Below are 20,207 nucleotides of genomic sequence, written 5' to 3'. Positions count from 1 at the left end.
GCTTTGCTCAAGTATAATTATAATACTTTGTTAAGCAGAAGAAATCTTAGAAGTCATCTTTCTCAATGAGTTATTGAAAATCTAATGAAAAGAAAAACAATTCTTAATAGCTCTCTCCATGGAAACACCAGGGGAGTAAATGAAATCAAGTGCAAAGGAAGTGATTCTCACTGCAGAGAACAAGTTAAGAATTAGCAAATCTATTTCTCTGCTCATTTTTTAAGATACCTGTTTGTAGGGTTGGTCCAATTCTTGGTTTTGCTGTTTTGGGGAAAGAGCTGGTCTGAAAATGGAAATTAGAATCTCTGGGTAACCATAAACAATTTGTGAATGAAATAATCACAAGAATTCCTGCCTGTGTATCATCTATGCAATCTGAGTGATGATTTAAGGCCTTTTTTAGCCTAACAACTGAAAGCCTAGAGCCATATTTTAAATTCTTTAAAAGTTTTGGCTTCAGGATTAGATTGAAGATGATTAATGAAAAGATACCAGAGTGTACCTTAGAAAGTTTTATTATTTACTTTGCTGATTAGTGTAGCTTACATATTTATTTTTTGAAGATAATAAATTCATGTTTATGTATCTGAACAAGGTCTTGAACAGAGTCCCTTCTAAATTTGAAAAGCAGATACTTTATCGTTCATGGAATGACACTGAAGTATCTCTGTTCAGTTTCCTGAAACATAATCGAGGCTTTTAAAATGTTCGTTATAAAAAGAGACGTAGAATTTACATATGTGTTTGAGTTTTATTTAGGTAAAAATAAATAAATGTATTTGAATTTTACAGTGAACGTGATGTACTTGAACAGGAAGTAACTGACTTAAGGAGAAAACATGAAACACTTGAAGCCTCTCACATAATTCAAGCTAAAGAAAGAAGTGAATTATCAAAAGAGGTAAGCTTATAGAGTCACTTGTATTTTATTTTACCATGATTGTGGACACAGCTCAGGGCAGAATTGTGAGGGGGACATTTTTCTTCCTTTCTGATGTAATTGCTAGAAAGAAGGGATTTTTTAGTAGCTCTGTTTATATGAAAATTTTCATGGTAAGAATTAGCCCTCTTTATATGTTGAACAAAAGCACAAATGAAAGAAAATAACTCAGTAAGCCTTGAAAAGTAAGATGACATTGCTCTGGACTCTGTCTGTCTCTGTGTGTGTGTAGGTAGCCACCTTACAGCATACTGTTACTTTACTGCAAAAGGATAAAGACTATCTCAACCGCCAAAATATGGAGCTTAGTGTTCGCTGTGCCCATGAAGAGGATCGTCTTGAAAGACTTCAAACTCAACTTGAAGAAACCAAAAAGGCTAGAGAAGAGATGTATGAAAAGTATGTAACATCAAGGTAAGATTTACATTATTTTCCATATCAATAGATATAAATTAACACCAGCTTCTTTGAGGGAACTCTTGGCTTTGGGGAAAAATAGTGATTTTTTTGTAAGGTCTATAGGATGATATTACGATAATCGTTCATTTTGTTTCCTCATAAGTTACTCATACACTAATTGATTTTTTTCTTAAGATATTTTGTTTTTTCCAACAAGCAAGAGCCTATTTCTTTTAGGTAGCGATATATACACTATGACTATTTTTATTTATTTTTTTATGATATAACCTTTTTAATTCCCAGTGAATAAGATCTCTACATAAATGTTTTATGGAAGTATATAAATATCTTTATAGAAGTATATTTTTGAAGAAAATGTAATTGTGTGGAGCCTGACTAAGCTGACCTTTTCTTGACTGTGTGAAACATAAAAGAATAAGGAGACAGCATTGAGTACTGGTTTAAGATACCGGCTCTGGAATCAGACTCCTGCATTTCAATCCTGTCTTCTCTCTTCAAGTAGATGAATAAGCTATTCCTTTATACTAATAGCCTTTATAATCTTTGAATTACTTATTTTTAATAACTTTTTTCCCAGCTTGTGGTATTTTTCATCAGTTTGTGCTTCTGCTAATACCCTGTGTAACGCTTTGTGACTTTGCTAAGAGGTCACAGTGGCTATGGTTGTTGTGCTTAGAAGGAAAGGTTTTGTAAAGAGTACATTCAGGTCATTTTTTTAAAGATTAATTATCTTCCAGTATGCACCACATCAGATCATTGTTTCTAAATGAAGGACCTTCCATAATGCATTAGTTTTCAAGTCTTTTGCCATATGCATTAAATTAGTAAAATATTTTTGAAGATGAATAATTATTCAACATGAACGAACATTTTATATAGTAATTAAGCCTTTAGGGTAATATGTTTAAAAGAAAATCTCAGATGGACTAGTTTGGAATGGTATTTTTAAGAATTTTAAAGCTTTATATCTAAACTGTGTTTTTCAAGTAATATTGTATGTAGAGCATATTTGACATAAGATATTAAAATATTACGTGAAGGGCAAAGACCTATTTCTTTTACAAACACAAAAAAAGGATATTCCTTTTGACTCTTTGCAGAGACCATTATAAAACAGAATATGAAAATAAACTACGTGATGAACTGGAACAAATCAGATTGAAAACTAATCAAGAAATTGATCAACTTCGAAGTGCTTCCAGGGAAATGTATGAACGGGAAAACAGGTAAAAAAAAACAAGAATTTTATTGCTCTTTGTTTGAAGCTTATAGTTTTGTTTTGTTTTTAAAGTATTTGTTTATTTATTTATTTAAGGCTGTGTTGGGTCTTCATTTCTGTGCGACGGCTTTCTCTAGTTGTGGCAAGCAGAGGCCACTCTTCATCGCGGTGCGCAGGCCTCTCGCTATCACGGCCTCTCTTGTTGCGGAGCACAGGCTCCAGATGCGCACGCTCAGTAATTGTGGCTCACGGGCCCAGCTGCTCTGCGGCACGTGGGATCTTCCCAGACCAGGGCTCGAACCCGTGTCCCCTGCATTGGCAGGCAGTTCTCAATCACTGCGCCACCAGGGAAGCCCGAAGCTTATAGTTTTATCAAAGTTAAACTTGAGTTCATGACATAATGTCTTTTTTAATACATTAAAGAAAATTTGTCATAAATCTAAATCTAAGTATAATGGAATATTAAAGTTCTAAGGTCTTTGATAATTAGCTTAGAACAGGGTTTATCAGATGTTAGGCCTGTTTATTCTGGTATTCCTATTCCCTTTTTATTACCCTGTTAGCTTTTCCTTTGGCCTTTACCTTAGTTCAGATTAAGGACAGAAATGAAAAGGAAATTAGAGAGTACTAAGAGATACCAGTAGTTCTTCCTGTAATATGCCAGTGATTTCTTCAGGAAGTTTTTAGAAGCTGGAATAATAATATGAAGTATTGCTTATGCCTCATATAGCTGCTGGTCCTAAAGACATGTTAGATAATCTTTAAGAAGGATCAGTTTTATTCATGCAGTTACTTTTAGAACAGCATATATTAGGTTTTTTTTAGTGATTGGCAGCATTAAGGGAAAAATAAATGCTTCTTATTTCAATAGCAGTTATTTTTATATACCATCATTATGGTTCATATGGCTTTTCAAAGTTGATGTTTTAGAGGGAAACTTTTTTGAAATGGACTTGTCATACTAGTTTATCAGCACTGACTTGAGTGTATGCTATTATCTTTGCCAACAAGCAAGACTTTAAATCAGACTAAGGTTGATATTAGAGAAGGTTACATTTGAGCTCTAAGAACAATAAATTTACTTATTTAGCCAATATTTATTAAGGTCCACCATGTTCTAGATACATGTCAGATGCCATAGATACGGTGGTGACCTCTGCCTTTGCAAAGCTGGTAGTCTAATGGAGAAATAGAGAAACAATGATCAAAAGTATGATGATAATGGAGCAAATGGCAAGATACATAGGGTGAGACCACATAGACTCAAGGTGTATCGAACTCAGCCCTGGGAGGAATCAGGGAAGACTACGTGGAAGGAGAAGTACGCATGCAACAACTGCATGATGACTAAGAGCAAGACTGTCAGTTATGGGAGGGAAGGGAATTAGGGGAATTAATGCACACCCTGGAGGCAAGACAAAATGAAGTGTTTTGAACAAATAGAATAATTCAGAATGGTTAGACCATAGACCAAGAGGCAGCGAGTTGTAAGGGATGAAACAGAAGAGGGAAACGGGTCCAAATCATGCATTTGAGCCATTGTCTAAGACAATGAACAATTGAAAGACTTGGGGAATATGTGTGATCTAATTTTATATAAAAAGACCATTCTGTGATATGGAGGATAGACTGGAAAAGTATAAGGCTATAGACAAAGAGGCCACTTGTAGAGGTTGTTTATCAAGACGGGTAGTGAAGATGGAACTGGATTAGTAGCAGTAGAGATGGGGAGAAGTGGGCCAGATTGAAAGAGTGCTCAGGAACTGGAACTAACCTAACTAAATAGTCAGGAGGATTCATTGGCTAGATTGCATTGGGGAGTGAGAAGTTACGGATGTCACCAGGTTCTTGATTGTGCAGCTGCAGGGATAGTGATGCAGTTTTTAAAGCATTAGACAAAGACACGGCTTTAATTGGGAAACATGACAAATTTAGTTTAGTTTCATTAAGTCTGTGTGACATATGCAAATAAAAAAGTTGATTATATAAGGTCTGAATCTCAGGAGAAAGATCTAGACGTGAGCTAGACCCGTGGCATAGGTGACACTACTATTTTGTTTTACAAATAAGTACTTATAGTCCTGTGGCTCAATTCTGTTATGGATTTTATAATAAAGGCTTTTATTGACCAACTTAATAACCTTAAAATTTATGGGATTGTTTCTATGGTAACGTGTGATTACTTCCAAACAATTCACATAGCCACATAAACCTTGGTATGTAATCATTTTGAGAATGCACTGATTTTTTAGTTTTTGTTGTTGCCGTTGTTGTTTTATTTTTTAAAGACTCCTTTAAAATGCATCCCCTGGTAACATAAATTGATGTAAACTAGCCCCTATTCTCTAAGATGATTGGTAGAGGTAGGTTGAGAAACAGACGACAGAACCATTTCTGGAAGCAGGGAAGCTGAAGACAGGTTTCCTTTTCCCCTGTGTTGTTCTGACTCCGTAGCCACGTCAAAGTGGATACCACCTAGTCAGGGAATTCCTGGGACTGGGGCTACTGCCCTAGAAACCCCAGTCAGCCGCCGGATCCAGAATGACACCATGGATATTGAAGCTAGGGTGGATGGTTGCCACCAGATGGTGCCAAACTGCAGCCCAGGCCCAAAGACATTTGAATTGCACAGGACTTCTAGCCAGCTGTATGTAGTATAGGCTCCCCTTTATCATTGTATTAACCTCACAATAATCCAACCCTGTGTTTTATGTGGCTGAATCTTTTTTAATCCCAGTTTCTTCATTCTGGCAAGATTTAACTATAGTTAGAGCTTACGTTCCACTGGTCTTTCACAAGGTAAAAATAAATTGCAACTTATTTCTTTTTAAATCTTACAACTTAAAATAATTAAGGAATGGATTTTAGTATTCCTTGTTATGAAACATGAGATTCAGAAAACACAAGTGTACACATTTAGATATTTTTGTGTCTGAGCAAATTAATCATGTGCTTTGGACTTATACGTTTAATTGTGTCAATTTTATTTTATCAAAGTATGCTGTTACAATATGAATTAAAATGGATAAAGTGGGCTTCCCTGGTGGCGCAGTGGTTGAGAGTCCGCCTGCCGATGCAGGGGACACGGGTTCGCGCCCCAGTCTGGGAAGATCCCACATGCCGCGGAGCAGCTGGATCCGTGAGCCGTGGCCGCTGAGCCTGTGTGTCCAGAGCCTGTGCTCCGCAATGGGAGAGGCCACAACAGTGAGAGGCCCGCATACCAAAAAAAAAAAAGGATAAAGTACTTACACTGGCATATTGGTACTTAGTCTCCTTGCCTCTTGGCCAGTAAACATTTTTAGGAGAAAGTTAAATAATAAGATTAGAGAAATATGTTTTGCCTTTGGTTTGCTTTCTATACATTGGGGGATATTAAGAGAGTACCTTTTTAAAGACTTAAATATAAGACATGACACCATAAAACTCCTAGAAGAGAACATAGGCATAACATTCTCTGACATAAATCATAGCAATGTTTTCTTAGGTCAGTCTCCCAAGTCAGTAGACATAAAAGCAAAACTAAACAAATGGGACCTAATCAAACTTACAAGCTTTTGCACAACAAAGGAAACCATAAACAAAATGAAAAAACAACATATGGAATGGGAGAAAATATTTGCATGCGATACAAGGCTTCATTTCCAAAATATACACACAGCGCATACAACTCAATAACAGAAAAGCAAACAACCCAATCAAAAAATTGGCAGAAGACCTAAATAGACATTTCTCCAAAGAAGACATACAGATGGCTAATAGACACATGAAAAGATGCTCAACGTAGCTAATTATTACAGAAATGCAAATCAAAACTTTAATGAGGTATCACCTCACACCGGTCAGAATGGCCATCATTAAGAAGTCTACATATAACAAGTGACAGAGAGCGTGTGGAGAAAAAGGAACCCTCCTACACTATTGGTGAGAATGTAAATTGGTGTAGCTACTATGGAAAACAGAATGGAGGTTCCTTAAAAAACTAAAAATGGAGTTGCCATACGATCCAGCAATCCCACTCCTGGGCATATATCTGGAGAAAACGCTAATTCAAAAGATATATGCACCCAAATGTTCATAGCAACTCTATTTACAATAGCCAAGACATGGAAGCAATCTAAATGCCCATAGACAGATAAATGGATAAAGAAGATGTGGTATATGTATACAATGAAATACTACTCAGCCATAAAAAAGAATGAAATAATGCCATTTCAGCATGGATGACCTAGAGATTATCACACTAAGTGAAGTAAGCCAGAAAGAAAAAGACAGATAACATATGATATCACTTATATGTAGACTCTAAAATATGATACAAATGAACTTATTTACAAAACAGAAGTAGACTCACAGACATAGAAAACAAACTTATGGTTACCAAAGGGGAAAGGGGGTGGGGGAGGGATAAATTGGGAGTTTGGGATGAACAGATACAAACTACTCTTACATAAAACAGATAAACAACAAGGTCCTACTGTATATCACAGGGGACTATATTCAATATCCTGTAATAAGCCATAGTGGAAAAGAAAAAAAAAGATATGTACTCAAGGGTTGAGATTTAATAAAGTAATTTTACTGCTTTAAGAAAAGAGAGAGAGAGAGTGCCTTTTATTTTCTCCTCTTAGATGTGGAAAAGAAAGATGGAACTCATGCCATGCAATCTTGATATCTGCCCCTGCAGTCAGTCATACCAGTAGTTTATGAAGTTAAGGGGTTGAGAGGGAAGAGGAAGAGAAGAGATAAAGACCTAAGAAAAGGCAGAGATAAGCAAAGAAAGAACTTGGGTATTTGGGTACATCCAAAATACTATAGTTGGGATTATAATGTGTATGTATGCTTTGGCCCAGTCCATGAGTTAGGTTTCTTGTCTTTTTCTGTACTTTATAGTTGCTTTAAAATGATATTTTGGAGCTGTGGGAAATAATGAGTGAAACTCACTATGGTGGTGATATTTATTGTATAAAAAACTTCTTACATAGTAGGACCATCTTGCACATTTGGAAGAAAAGCATTATTCCCTGAACAGGAAGTATATTATGAAAGAGATCTGGAATGAGACTAAACTTAAATCTTGGCTCTACCACTTACTAGCTGAGCGAATATGTCACTTAATATTACTGAAGTTTAATTTTCTCTTTTATAAAATGAGCTCATAATAGTCTTTCACAGGGTGATCTGTAAGGTCTAAATGAGATAATATATGTAAAAAGTACAGTATAAATTATAAATCTGTATGTAAATGGTAGTTATTTAGATACCTTTTACTTATGAGAAATACTTTAAAAAATTATTTTATCCATTGTATTGACAATTTAAGTAAAATGAGCATTATATAAAAGAAAACTGGTAACATTATGGAATTGTTTATCGTCACTGAAAGGCACTATTACAAAATATATAATTATTCTTAAGTATTGATCTCCATGGCATTTAACCACTTTTGTTGAATGAGACAATATAGACAGAGAGTCTGCATGCCATTTGTTTCAGTCCAAATTTCTGAATAAGATGGCTAACTTATTTGTTCCTGATTAATACTGTGAGATAATGAAATAAGAGGAAATAAATTCAGCTGATTGTTTTCCCAGAAAGTAAAACTACCTTTACCTAAGAAAGGCTCATTATTATAAACACAGAAAGAGCTAGCCTCATAGTAATGCTGTAAAAAGGGTAAGGATGCGTTTGTTAGAGATATTCATTATACTCTTTATACCGCACAGAATTGCTCTGCAGTTATTTGAAAGGGGGAAGGCAGTAGGGAAAAGGGATCAAAAATATGCTTTTAAGTGTAACAATTAGTATTGCTTTAATGATTTTATTTTCCCACCGTATCAAGAAAAACCATCTTGACCACAATTTATCATCCTCCAAAAGTACTCTAGAAGAAACTTAATGACGTAAACTTAAAATATGCATAGAATCTCAGAGTGATAGTAAACACTTTTGAATCTTGAATCTAAGTTTATTTACAAAGGTTAGTTGAGTATACCTAATGCATTACAATAGGTGAATTGGAACTAGTGTACAGAGGTTCCATTCATGATTTAAGAAATATATGTCCTCATTAGTGCTTAAACAAACTTCTTTCATTCATATCCTACCAGATATCTGTATAATTTTTAAAGTTCTTTAATGAAAAGACTTAAGAATATTCTACTTCATCTTTTCAGTTAGACTATTCTGAAAGTATATGGCTTTACAGATAACTCAGTATCTTAACTTCTCAAATAATTGTAAATAAAATTTTATTGTTAGCTGTCTTTTATTGTCAACTATATTCTTTATGCCTACAGGTGATTACACATGCGTTCACTGCTTAATTAATAATATTTAAGAATTTCAAGGTTTCTAGGGTGTTCCAGGTATGAAGCAAGGAGAGTTCGGGTTATGCAAAAACTTAGATTTTCCTTCATTGTATCATTCATAGGGTGGTGAGGGAGGCTGGTAAAGGGTAGGGTCAGATTTTAAAATGTCCTGTTGTCAGGTTATTTGGGGAGGTTTTACAGTAAAAGGGTGGCATGATATATTCATTTTTTGTAACCATGGTTGCAATGTGGGGTGGATTATGGTTGAAAAAGACATGGGGGGCAGAAAGATTGGTTGGGAGACAGTTGCAAAGTTTAAGTGAAGATGAGAAATGGAATAAGAGCTGAATTTAAAGATTATTTAGGTAGTAGAATTGACAAGACCTGGTTATTGACAGGAAGTGGACAAGAATAACTCCAGCTCTCCTGCTTTCCTGATCTCAGAGAGATGGATTATTAGGCACGGCCATTAACTCAAGGTTATAGACAAGATTGAGAAAGGAAGATAACACTTAATTCCTGATGTTTTACAGATATGGCAACTCTGATCAAGCCCCAAAGTACTTCTCTAAGAGCACATGGTTTATTTGTTTGTCTATTATTCATTAAGAAATTTTAAATTTTATTATTACTTATTTTATTATTATTTATGAGGTAACATCGATTTATAACATTATATAAGTTTCATGTGTACAGCATTGTATTTCTACTTCTGTATACCCTACAACATGCTCACCACCAAAATTTATTTTTCACTGTAATCATACAGTTAATCACCTTTACCCATTTTGCCTTCCCCTTCCCCTTCTGACCACCACTCTGTTCTCTGTATCTACGTGTTTGTTTGGTTTGGTTTGGTTTGTTCATATTTTGTTTTTATTTATTTATCAGTTTTTCATATTCCACATATGAGTTAGATCTTTCGATATTAGTCTTCTTCAATCTGACATATTTCACTTAGCATAATACCCTCAAGGTCCATCCATGTTGTCACACATGGCAAGATTTCATCTTTCTTTATTGCTGAGTAGTATTCCATTGTGTGTGTGTGTGTGTGTGTGTGTGTGTGTGATATATGCCACACCTTCTTTATCCATTCATCTGTTGATAGGCTTAGATTGTTTCCATATCTTGGCTATTGTAAATAATGCCACAGTGAACATGGGGGTGTGGATATCTTTTCAGATTAGTGTTTTCTTGTTCTTGGACTATATACCCAAAAGTAGGGTAGCTGGATCACATGGTAGTTCTATTCTTAATTTTTTGAGGAATCTCCATACTGTGTTATAGTGGCTGCACCAATTTACATTCCCACCAGCAGTGTATAAGGGTTCCTTTTTCTCTAGATCCTCTTCGACACATGTTATTTCTTGCCTTTTTGTTAGTAGCTATTCTGTCAGGTGAAGGTGATAGCTCATTGTGGTTTTGATTTGTATTTCCCTATTAATTGGTGGTTTTGAACATCTTTTCATGTGCCTGTTGGGCATCTGTTTGTCTTCTTTAAAAAATGTCTATTAATCTCCTCTGCCCATTTTTTAATCGGGTCGCTTTTGTTGTTGAGCTGTATGGGTTCTTTATGTATTTTGGATATAAACCCCTTATTGCCTATATCATTTACAAATATCTTCTCTCATTCAGTAGGGTCATTGTTGTGTTATTAATGGTTTCCTTTGCTGTGCAGAAGCTTTTTAATATGATTTAATTCATTTGTTTCTTTTTGCCTTTGTTTCCCTTGCCTGAGAAGACATATCTAGAAAAATATTGTTAAAATTGATGTCAAAGAGCATACTGCCTATGTTTTTTTCTAAGAGTTTTATGGTTTCAGGTCTTACATTCAAGTCTTTAACTCATTTTGATTAAATTTTGTGTATGGTGTGGGATAGTGGTCTTGTTTCATTTTTTTGCATGTGGCTGTCCAATTTTCCCAACACGATTTATTGGAGAGACTATCCTTTCTCCACTGTATGTTCTTTGCTCCTTTGTCGTAAATTAATTGTCCATATGTGTGGGTTTATTTCTAGGCTCTCTATTCTGTTCCATTGATCTATGTACCTGTTTCTCTGCCAGTACCATGCTGTTTTGATTACTGTTGCTTTGTACTATAGTTTGAAACCAGGGAGTGTGATGCCTGCAGCTTTGTTCCTTTTTCTCACAATTGCTTTGGCTATTCAGGGCATTTTGTGGTTCCATATAAATTTCAGAAAGTTTTGTTCTATTTCTGTGAAAAATATCTTGGGATTTTGATAGAGATTACATTGAACCTGTAGATTGCTTTAGGTAATAAGGACATTTTGACAATGTTAATTCTTTCAGTTCATAAGCACGGAACATTTCTCCATTTATTTGTGTCTTTTTCAGTTTCTTTCAACAGTAAGATCACATAGTTTATAACCAGAAATTTTTCTCTACTGTGCCCCAGATATAACTTCCCTCAGTTCTCAGGTAAGGCCCTGAGGCAAGAAGGGACCTTAAGGTGATGAAGCTTCTCCAGCAGTTTTCTCTGTTTTCCCCAGGGTACGCTTACAAATATTATAATTTTCTTTATATACAATAAAAAATCTTGGGAAACATTGCCCTACTTATCATTCTCTAAGTGAATACGTTCATATTTTTAATTTAGATTTTCATATTTTAAAAATTTTGTATTGAAGTGTAGTTGATTCACAATATTATATTAGTTTCAGGTGTGTAGCATAGTGATTCAGTAGTTTTATGGATTATACTCCATTTAAAGTTATTACAAAATCATGACCATAATTCCCTGTGCTGTACAATATGTCCTTATTGCTTACTTATTTTACACATAGTAGTTTGTCTTTTAATCCCATACCCCTATCTCACCCCTCCCCTAGATTTTCATATTTAGATAACATACTAACAATAGCTACCATTTATTGAGTATACATAAATAGATGTGTCACATACGTTATAGAGAGAATTAAATGGGACAGTTTATGAGGTTGTAGGTATTAGTATCCCCATTTTACAAATGTGGAAGCTGAGACACTGAGAGGCTGTGATTTGTCTATGATCGTAGACTTTTTAACTAGTGAAACTAGGTAGCTCTGACTCTGCAGTGTAATGCAGACTCCCATCTGGGCAAGGCTATGAAAATTGACAAAAGATTTCTTATTGAAACTCTAATTTTGGACTTCCCTGGTGGCGCAGTGGTTAGAATCCACCTGCCAATGCAGGGGACACAGGTTTGAGCCCTGGTCCGGGAAGATCCCACGTGCTGCGGAGCAACTAAGCCCGTGTGCCACAATGACTGAGCCTGTGCTCTAGAGCCCGCAGGCCACAACTACTGAGCCCGTGTGCCACAACTACAGAAGCCCGCACGCCTAGAGCCCGTGCTCTGCAACAAGAGAAGCCACCGCAATGAGAAGCCCGCACACCGCAACAAAGAGTAGCCCCCACTCACCACAACTAGAGAAAGCCCACATGCAGCAACGAAGACCCAACACAGCCAAAAATAAATGAATAAAATAAATAAATTTATTTTAAAAAAAAAGAAAGAAACTCTAATTTTAGTGGTAATGTTTTTAGAAAAGAAACTCGGTCTTTTAAGAGAGTTTGCAAACCCTGCTTCATACTTGAAGGCTGAGTGCGGATTATTAGAACTTTATAAAAGCAGTAAAAGCATTTGTAATTTTGAAAATTAGGGAAGAGGCCTATGTTTTTCTATAAAATGGTATAATTTTTTGACAAAGTCTGCCTCTCAGACGCTACTCTGCACTTATAACTAGAGCCCATCCCCTCTTGCTGTATAAGGACACACTCCAGAAATTCTCCCCTTTGTCTCCTATATTGGCAGTTTTCCCCTCTCTGCCATGTATAAACATATTATTTCTCCCCTTTTTAAAAAGCCTCTTTTATCTCCACTTCCCCCTCCAGCCACTGCCCTGTTTCTTTGCTCCCCTTTGTGACCAGATTCCTGCAGAGTTTATATATTCATTCCTTACCCTCATTTTTAAAAGTCCACTACCAAACTTTGCCCCCATACCAGTCCAAAAAACTGTTCTTATCACAGCCCCCAGAGACCATGTTCCCAAGTCTAGTGGTCAGGTTCTCTTCTTACCTTGCTTGACCACAGCGATATTGAATATAGTTGATCACTCCCTACTCCTGGAAACACACTCTTTAATGGCTTCCAGGATCCCACACTTGACTGTTCCCCTTCCTCACTGGCGTCTTTACTGGTCTTTCCCGTCTCCTCGACATCTTTTGCAGCTGCCTCCGTGACATTTCCACTTGGTTATCTAATAAGCATCTTAAATTTAACATGTCCAGTTGCAAACTTCTGTCCCTCCAACCTTGCCCTGCCTCCGTCTGACCCAGTGCAATTAAGGACAACTCTAGTCTTCTTGCTCAGGCCAAAAACCTTGAGGTCATCTTCAACATCTTTTTCATATTCCATGTGTTGTTCATTAGCAGATCCTTTTGATTGTGTCTTCAGAATTTATTGATCTTTTATCATCAGTAAATACTACCTTGGTCCAAGTTATCATTATCTCTTGATTGATCTTTCATCATCAATAAGTACTACCTTGGTCTGAGTTATCATTATCTCTTGCTCTGATTACTGCAAGAGCCACTTAAGTGGTCCCCCAGCTTCCTTCTGTGTTCCTGTTAAACAGTAGGTCAAATTGGATCACTCCTCTGCTCAGATAAAAAGGCCATCTGCCATCTCACTCTGTCAAAGTTTAAGTGATTAAAATGGCCTGTGATGCTACCTCATCTGTGCCCAATGTTCCCACCCTCATTTTACTACTCTGTTCGACTCACTCGCTCAATCACACTGCCTCCTGTTCCTTTAACAGTTAGGCGTGTTTCCCACCTCAAGTCCTTTGTGTTTACAGTTCCCACAGCTTAACCACCACTTCTGGATACCCTGGAGCCCTGTCTCCTCTCTTTCTCCACATCTTCGGATGTCACCTGCTCTCGCCTATCTTTCTTGACCACCCTGTTTAAAATTGTGAAGGCCCCCCACTCCTCCCACACCTACTAGCCCACACCTGTTAGCCCCTTCCCTGCTTCATTTTTCTCCAGAGCACCTAGGACCTACGGACATGCATTTGGTTTCTTTCCTACTAGAATGCAATCTCCACGTGAGTACGGATTTTCCTCTGTTCTTCAGGGTTGGATTCCCAGGTACCAATGTCTGGTCTGTTGTAAGTGCACAATACATATTTGTTGAATGGAAGAATGAATTGCTCCTACTTTTGAGAAATCAGACTATTGGTTTAGATGAAATGAAAAGCTGCACAAAATTTATAATGAGATGGATTTGATCAGAACCAAGCATGGTGGCTGACATTTGTAGTCCCTCAATTAACCATACACCAGAGTCACCTAGTTTCATTTTAATATATTACATTTTATTCCATCAGCTACTTGTTAAACCTCAACACATTAATAGATTTCAAAGTGTTTTGCATTTTGGTGCTTACCTTTTTTTTATAATTTTAAAAAATCATTTATCTACTTTTGGCTGAAGTTTTCACATCTATAAAATGAAAAAAGAAACTGCTTGAGCACCAACTAAAGTAACAGGATAGGAAAATGTATCCTGTTCATTTAACAGTAATCTCAAAAAGTTTCCACTCTTAAAATGCGTAACTTCACCCAAGAAATTGTTACATAAAATTTCTACTTTGTTGTTTTTTTCATGTCCTATTCATTCACTTTTCCACTATGTTAATTAAAGGAAAAATTATCAGTCATTGATTATATAATAACAGATAATCCACTTGGAATTCTTTTATTTCATGCCATCTTTTTTTTTTTTACATCTTTATTGGAGTATAATTGCTTTGCAATGGTGTGTTAGTTTCTGCTTTATAACAAAGTAAATCAGTTATACATGTACATATGTTCGCATATCTCTTCCCTCTTGCATCTCCCTCCCTCCCACCCTCCCTATCCCACCCCTCTAGGTGGTCACAAAGCACCGAGCTGATCTCCCTGTGCTATGCGGCTGCTTCCCACTAGCTATCTATTTTATGTTTGGTAGTGTATATATGTCCATGCCACTCTCTCACTTTGTCACAACTTACCCTTCCCCCTCCCCATATCCTCAAGTCCATTCTCTAGTAGGTCTGTGTCTTTATTCCCGTCTTGCCCCTAGGTTCTTCATGACCTTTTTTTTTTTCTTAGATTCCATATATATGTGTTAGCATACGGTATTTGTTTTTCTGTTTCTGACTTACTTCACTCTGTATGACAGACTAGGTCCATCCACCTCACTACAAATAACTCAATTTCGTTTCTTTTCATGGCTGAGTAATATTCCATTGTATATATGTGCCACATCTTCTTTAGCCATTCATCTGTTGATGGACACTTAGGTTGCTTCCATGTCCTGGCTATTGTAAATAGAGCTGCAATGAACATTTTGGTACATGACTCTTTTTAAATTATGGTTTTCTCAGGGTATATGCCCAGTAGTGGGATTGCTGGGTCGTATGGTAGTTCTATTTTTAGTGTTTTAAGGAACCTCCATACTGTTCTCCATGGTGGCTGTATCAATTTACATTCCCACCAACAGTGCAACTGGGTTCCCTTTTCTCCACACCCTCTCCAGCATTTATTGTTTGTAGATTTTTTGATGATGGCCATTCTGACCGGTGTGAGATGTTATCTCATTGTAGTTTTGATTTGCATTTCTCTAATGATTAATGATGTTGAGCATTCTTTCATGTGTTCATTGGCAATCTGCATATCTTCTTTGGAGAAATGTCTGTTTAGGTCTTCTGCCCATTTTTCGATTGGGTTGATTGTTTTTTTGATATTGAGCTGCTTGTAAATTTTGGAGATTAATCCTTTGTCAGTTGCTTCATTTGCAAATATTTTCTCCCATTCTGAGGGTTGTCTTTTCATCTTGTTTATGGTTTCCTTTGCTGTGCAAAAGCTTTTAAGTTTCATTAGGTTCGATTTGTTTATTTTTGTTTTTATTTCCATTTCTCTAGGAGGTGGGTCAAAAAGTATCTTGCTGTGATTTATGTCATAGAGTGTTCTGCCTATGTTTTCCTCTAAGAGTTTGATAGTGTCTGGCCTTACATTTAGGTCTTTAATCCATTTTGAGGTTATTTTTGTGTATGGTGTTAGGGAGTGTTCTAATTTCATACTTTTACATGTACATGTCCAGTTTTCCCAGCACCACTTACTGAAAAGGCTGTCTTTTCTCCACTGTATATTCTTGCCTCCTTTATGAAAGATAAGGTGACCGTATGTGCATGGGTTTATCTCTGGGCTTTCTATCCTGTTCCATTGATCTATACTTCTTTTTTTGTGCCAGTACCATACTGTCTTGATTACTGTAGCTTTGTAGTATAGTCTGAAGTCAGGGAGCCTGATTCCTCCAGCTCCGTTTTCCTTTCTCAAGATTGCTTTGGCTATTCGGGGTCTTTTGCGTTTCCATACAAATTGTGAAATTTTTTGTTCTAGTTCTGTGAAAAATGCCATTGGTAGTTTGATAGGGATTGCATTGAATCTGTAGATTGCTTTGGGTAGTAGAGTCATTTTCACAATGTTGATTCTTCCAATCCAAGAACATGGTACATCTCTCCATTATTTGTATCATCTTTAATTTCTTTCATCAGTGTCTTATAATATTCTGCATACAGGTCTTTTGTCTCCTTAGGTAGGTTTATTCCTAGATATTTTATTCTTTTTGTTGCAATGGTAAATGGGAGTGTTTTCTTAATTTCACTTTCATTTTTCATCATTAGTGTATAGGAATTCCAGAGATTTGTGTGCATTAATTTTGTATCCTGCTACTTTACCAAATTCATTGATTAGCTCTAGTAGTTTTCTGGTAGCATCTTTAGGATTCTCTATGTATAGTATCATGTCATCTGCAAACAGTGACAGCTTTACTTCTTCTTTTCCAATTTGGATTCCTTTTATTTCTTTTCTTCTCTGATTGCTGTGTCTAAAAATTCCAAAACTGTGTTGAATAATAGTGGTGAGAGTGGGCAACCTGTCTTGTTCCTGATCTTGGTGGAAATGGTTTCAGTTTTTCACCATTGAGGACGATGTTGGCTGTGAGTTTGTCATATATGGCCTTTATTGTGTTGAGGAAAGTTCCCTCTATGCCTACTTTCTGCAGCGTTTTTATCATAAATGGATGTTGAATTTTGTCGAAAGCTTTCTCTGCATCGATTGAGATGATCATATGGTTTTTCTCCTTCAATTTGTTAATATGGTGTATCACATTCATTGATTTGCATATATTGAAGAATCCTTGCATTCCTGGGATAAACCCCACTTGATCGTGGTGTATGATCCTTTTAATGTGTTGTTGGATTCTGTTTGCTAGTATTTTGTTGAGGATTTTTGCATCTTTGTTCATCAGTGATATTGGCCTGTAGTTTTCTTTCTTTGTGACATCTTTGTCTGGTTTTGGTATCAGGGTGATGGTGGCCTCGTAGAATGAGTTTGAGAGTGTTCCTCCCTCTGCTATATTTTGGAAGAGTTTGAGAAGGATAGGTGTTAGCTCTTCTCTAAGTGTTTGGTAGAATTCGCCTGTGAAGCCATCTGGTCCTGGGCTTTTGTCATGCCATCTTAAAATCAAATGCAAATGGGCAGTTTTATGTTTTGTCCGGGAAGAAGACTCTGAAGGTAGAAGAGATTAATTCAGATGCTTTTCCTATAAATAAGCTTGTCATATAAACAGCCTGTTTCAGTCCCTTTTTGTTCCAACTGGAAAAAATATGTTCACTTTTATTGACCAAAAATATTTTTACATGGAGGCAGAAGGAGGAGAATGGGTTGCTTAGTTGTGCTTGCTAAGCTCTGCTGACAGCCCTGTTTCTTTCACTGTTTATCTTTAGTAAATTTCAGGTTCTGAGGCATTTGTGATGTTTATTCAGGCTAACACATGCTCTTGGCATTGCCAAATTCTGATTTGTTCCTGTTAGAATTTTAAGGGTTCCTGAAGTTTTTCTCATTCTTCTCACATTTTCCTTCCACTTTTCAAGGATCTATTTTGATTTGACCTATTGGTACCATGAAATTGGTCTTCTAGTAGGAAGAAAATATATTCCTTCCTGTACAGAAGTCTGATGATATTGTATGTTTTGTACTGGGGTTTTCAGTAAAATCCTTTTATTGGAGAAATAGTCAAGAACTTAACTCTTTAAGTTTCTTGTTTGAATGTGATAATTTAAGTGATAACTCCCAGTTGTTTTTCCACAAAAGTGCTGGTTTATGCCTATTTCTGTAGCATAATTATTAATAGTACCCCTTTCACTCTAAGAAGTGCCTAAGTTAAAAAATACATTATTTGGACACTAGTGATAATACTAGGAAACTCACTTTTCTTTTGCATTTTACGTAGGATTGATAAAGTTTCTTTTCCTTTTTCTGCCATCTTTCCTCTCAGTCCACCTCCCGCACACAAATATAGGATGGATGGGGAGAGATCAGTGTTTGTTATGGAGATGGAGTTAGTAAGAAACATGAAAGAATTATGAAAAAAAATGTTGGGAATCAAACGTTAGCTTTCTAAAAAGCATTTCTAGGGATTGGATATTTGAATTTTTGTATTTTAAAACATTTGTTATAATGTTGGCCAACTCCCAGCATCTTTCTCTGCTATGATTACATTTGATTATATACTCAGTTTGGACTTTTAAAACTTTAGCTCTATTAGCTTGTTCATGCTGTCAATTTTTCAAGTTTGTCTTTTGAAGAACATTTGAATTCCTGCTATTTGTTCTGTAATTGTATTTCTGTTACATCTTCTAATGCATTTAACATTTTTAAATGGACAGTTTATTAGTTATATGGCAGTTATGGTTTTATCTGTGACAGGAATCAATCCATCTGGTGTTTTATCAAACCAGTCTGAGTCTGAAAGAGCATGGGCCATAAAAACAAGTGTATAATATATTCACAATTCTTCGAAGAATTGTTTTTGATTTAACATCTATTTGTGTTAGGAGATAATCATGTAATATAAATCTCATAATGACAGAATTTCCCAAGGAGAAGATTTCTGTGAAACAAGGGGACTCTTCAGAGAGGCAGCCTAGTATGATGGAGAGCATAGACTCTAGCACCATATGGTTTTGGTTCAAATTTGGGCTCCATAGCTTACTTGCCACATGACTGTTGTAGGCAAATACTTAACTTCTCTGTGTTTCAGTCTTCTTCTTAAAATGGAGATAATGATACAACCTACACTTTTTGCAGTTGTCATGAAGATTAAATGAGTTATTATATGTACACTGCCTAGCAAAGTTCCTAGCACAGGGTGAGCACTCTGTGTTTGCTATTACTGTTATTGTCAGTGGAAGAATCACTCAGTTTCTCTTTCTCAAACTTAATTTGAAACATTAAAAGTCAATTCATAATATTAAAGGAAGTATTTCTAATCTTTATGTTAAAAGGAATTGTGCTGCTTCTTACTGAAGTATGCAGGTTGTGACAGGATGTGGAAGGCATGTTACCTGATAAGAACGGTTTACAGGGACTTCCCCAGTGGCGCAGTGGCTAAGAATCCGCCTGCCAGCGCAGGGCACATGGGTTTGAGCCCTGGTCCAGGAAGATCCCACATGCTGTGGAGCATCTAAGCCCGTGAGCCACAACTACTGAGCCTGAGCTCTAGAGCCCGCAAACCACAGCTACTAAAGCCCACGCGCCTAGAGCCCGTGCTCCTCAACAAGAGAGGCCACCGCAGTGAGAAGCCCACGCACCTCAATGAAGACTCAACGCAGCCAAAAATAAACAAACAAATAAATACATTTATTAAAAAAAAAAAAACAGTTTACACGGAAATCTTACCAGCAAACACCTATGAGAGGATCTACTGGTAGAAACTTCAGCTTCTAGCACTTTCTCCCATTCATTTCAGTTTTTCTCTTTTTGAATTACCTTTATTGGTCCTTCAAGGCCCAACTTACATGTCTTCCCGTCATTCACTCATCTGTTCCTCCAGTTAAAAATAATCAACTCCTCTTCTTTGGGGCTGTAGAATTTTGTTCATGCCTAAATATACCACTAATTATAGTTAACCGGACGGTATAGATTGTAGCATGGTGAATGCCCTGGTATCTTCTAATGACACCTCCTTTCATAAGCCCTAATGTTTTCATTCTGGCTTTTATTTCTTTCTCTGTTTCTTCCTTTCTTTCTACCCTCCCTCCCTCCCACCTTTCTTTCTTTTTCTTCTTTCTTCCTTTCTTTCCTCCTTTCCCCCTTCTTTCCATCCTTCCTTTCTTTCTTTTCTTTCTTTCTCTTCCAGTTTTGAAATACAATTGACACACAGCACTGTATAGTTTCAGGCATACAGCATAATGATTTGACTTACATACAT

The 20,207-nt window shown here is 36.5% G+C and overlaps 1 protein-coding gene across 1 annotated transcript in view; it reads left to right on the top strand.

The window, feature by feature from the left end:
* PIBF1 (progesterone immunomodulatory binding factor 1) overlaps window positions 1-20,207 on the top strand; it is a gene marked incomplete at both ends in the record, with an annotated part of 195,897 nt that overhangs the window by 42,024 nt on the left and 133,666 nt on the right. The window contains 3 exons of the mRNA XM_079721965.1: window positions 793-901; window positions 1,173-1,354; window positions 2,461-2,586. Coding sequence (XP_079578091.1) covers window positions 793-901; window positions 1,173-1,354; window positions 2,461-2,586 — 417 coding nt within the window. The remainder of the gene's footprint in view (window positions 1-792; window positions 902-1,172; window positions 1,355-2,460; window positions 2,587-20,207) is intronic.

This window comes from Hyperoodon ampullatus (genome assembly GCF_949752795.1).
Source record: "Hyperoodon ampullatus genome assembly, chromosome: 16".
NCBI classification, from domain to species: Eukaryota; Metazoa; Chordata; class Mammalia; order Artiodactyla; family Ziphiidae; genus Hyperoodon; species Hyperoodon ampullatus.
The sequence above is the reverse complement of the archived record's forward strand: the minus strand, read 5'-3'. Positions and strand labels throughout refer to the sequence as shown.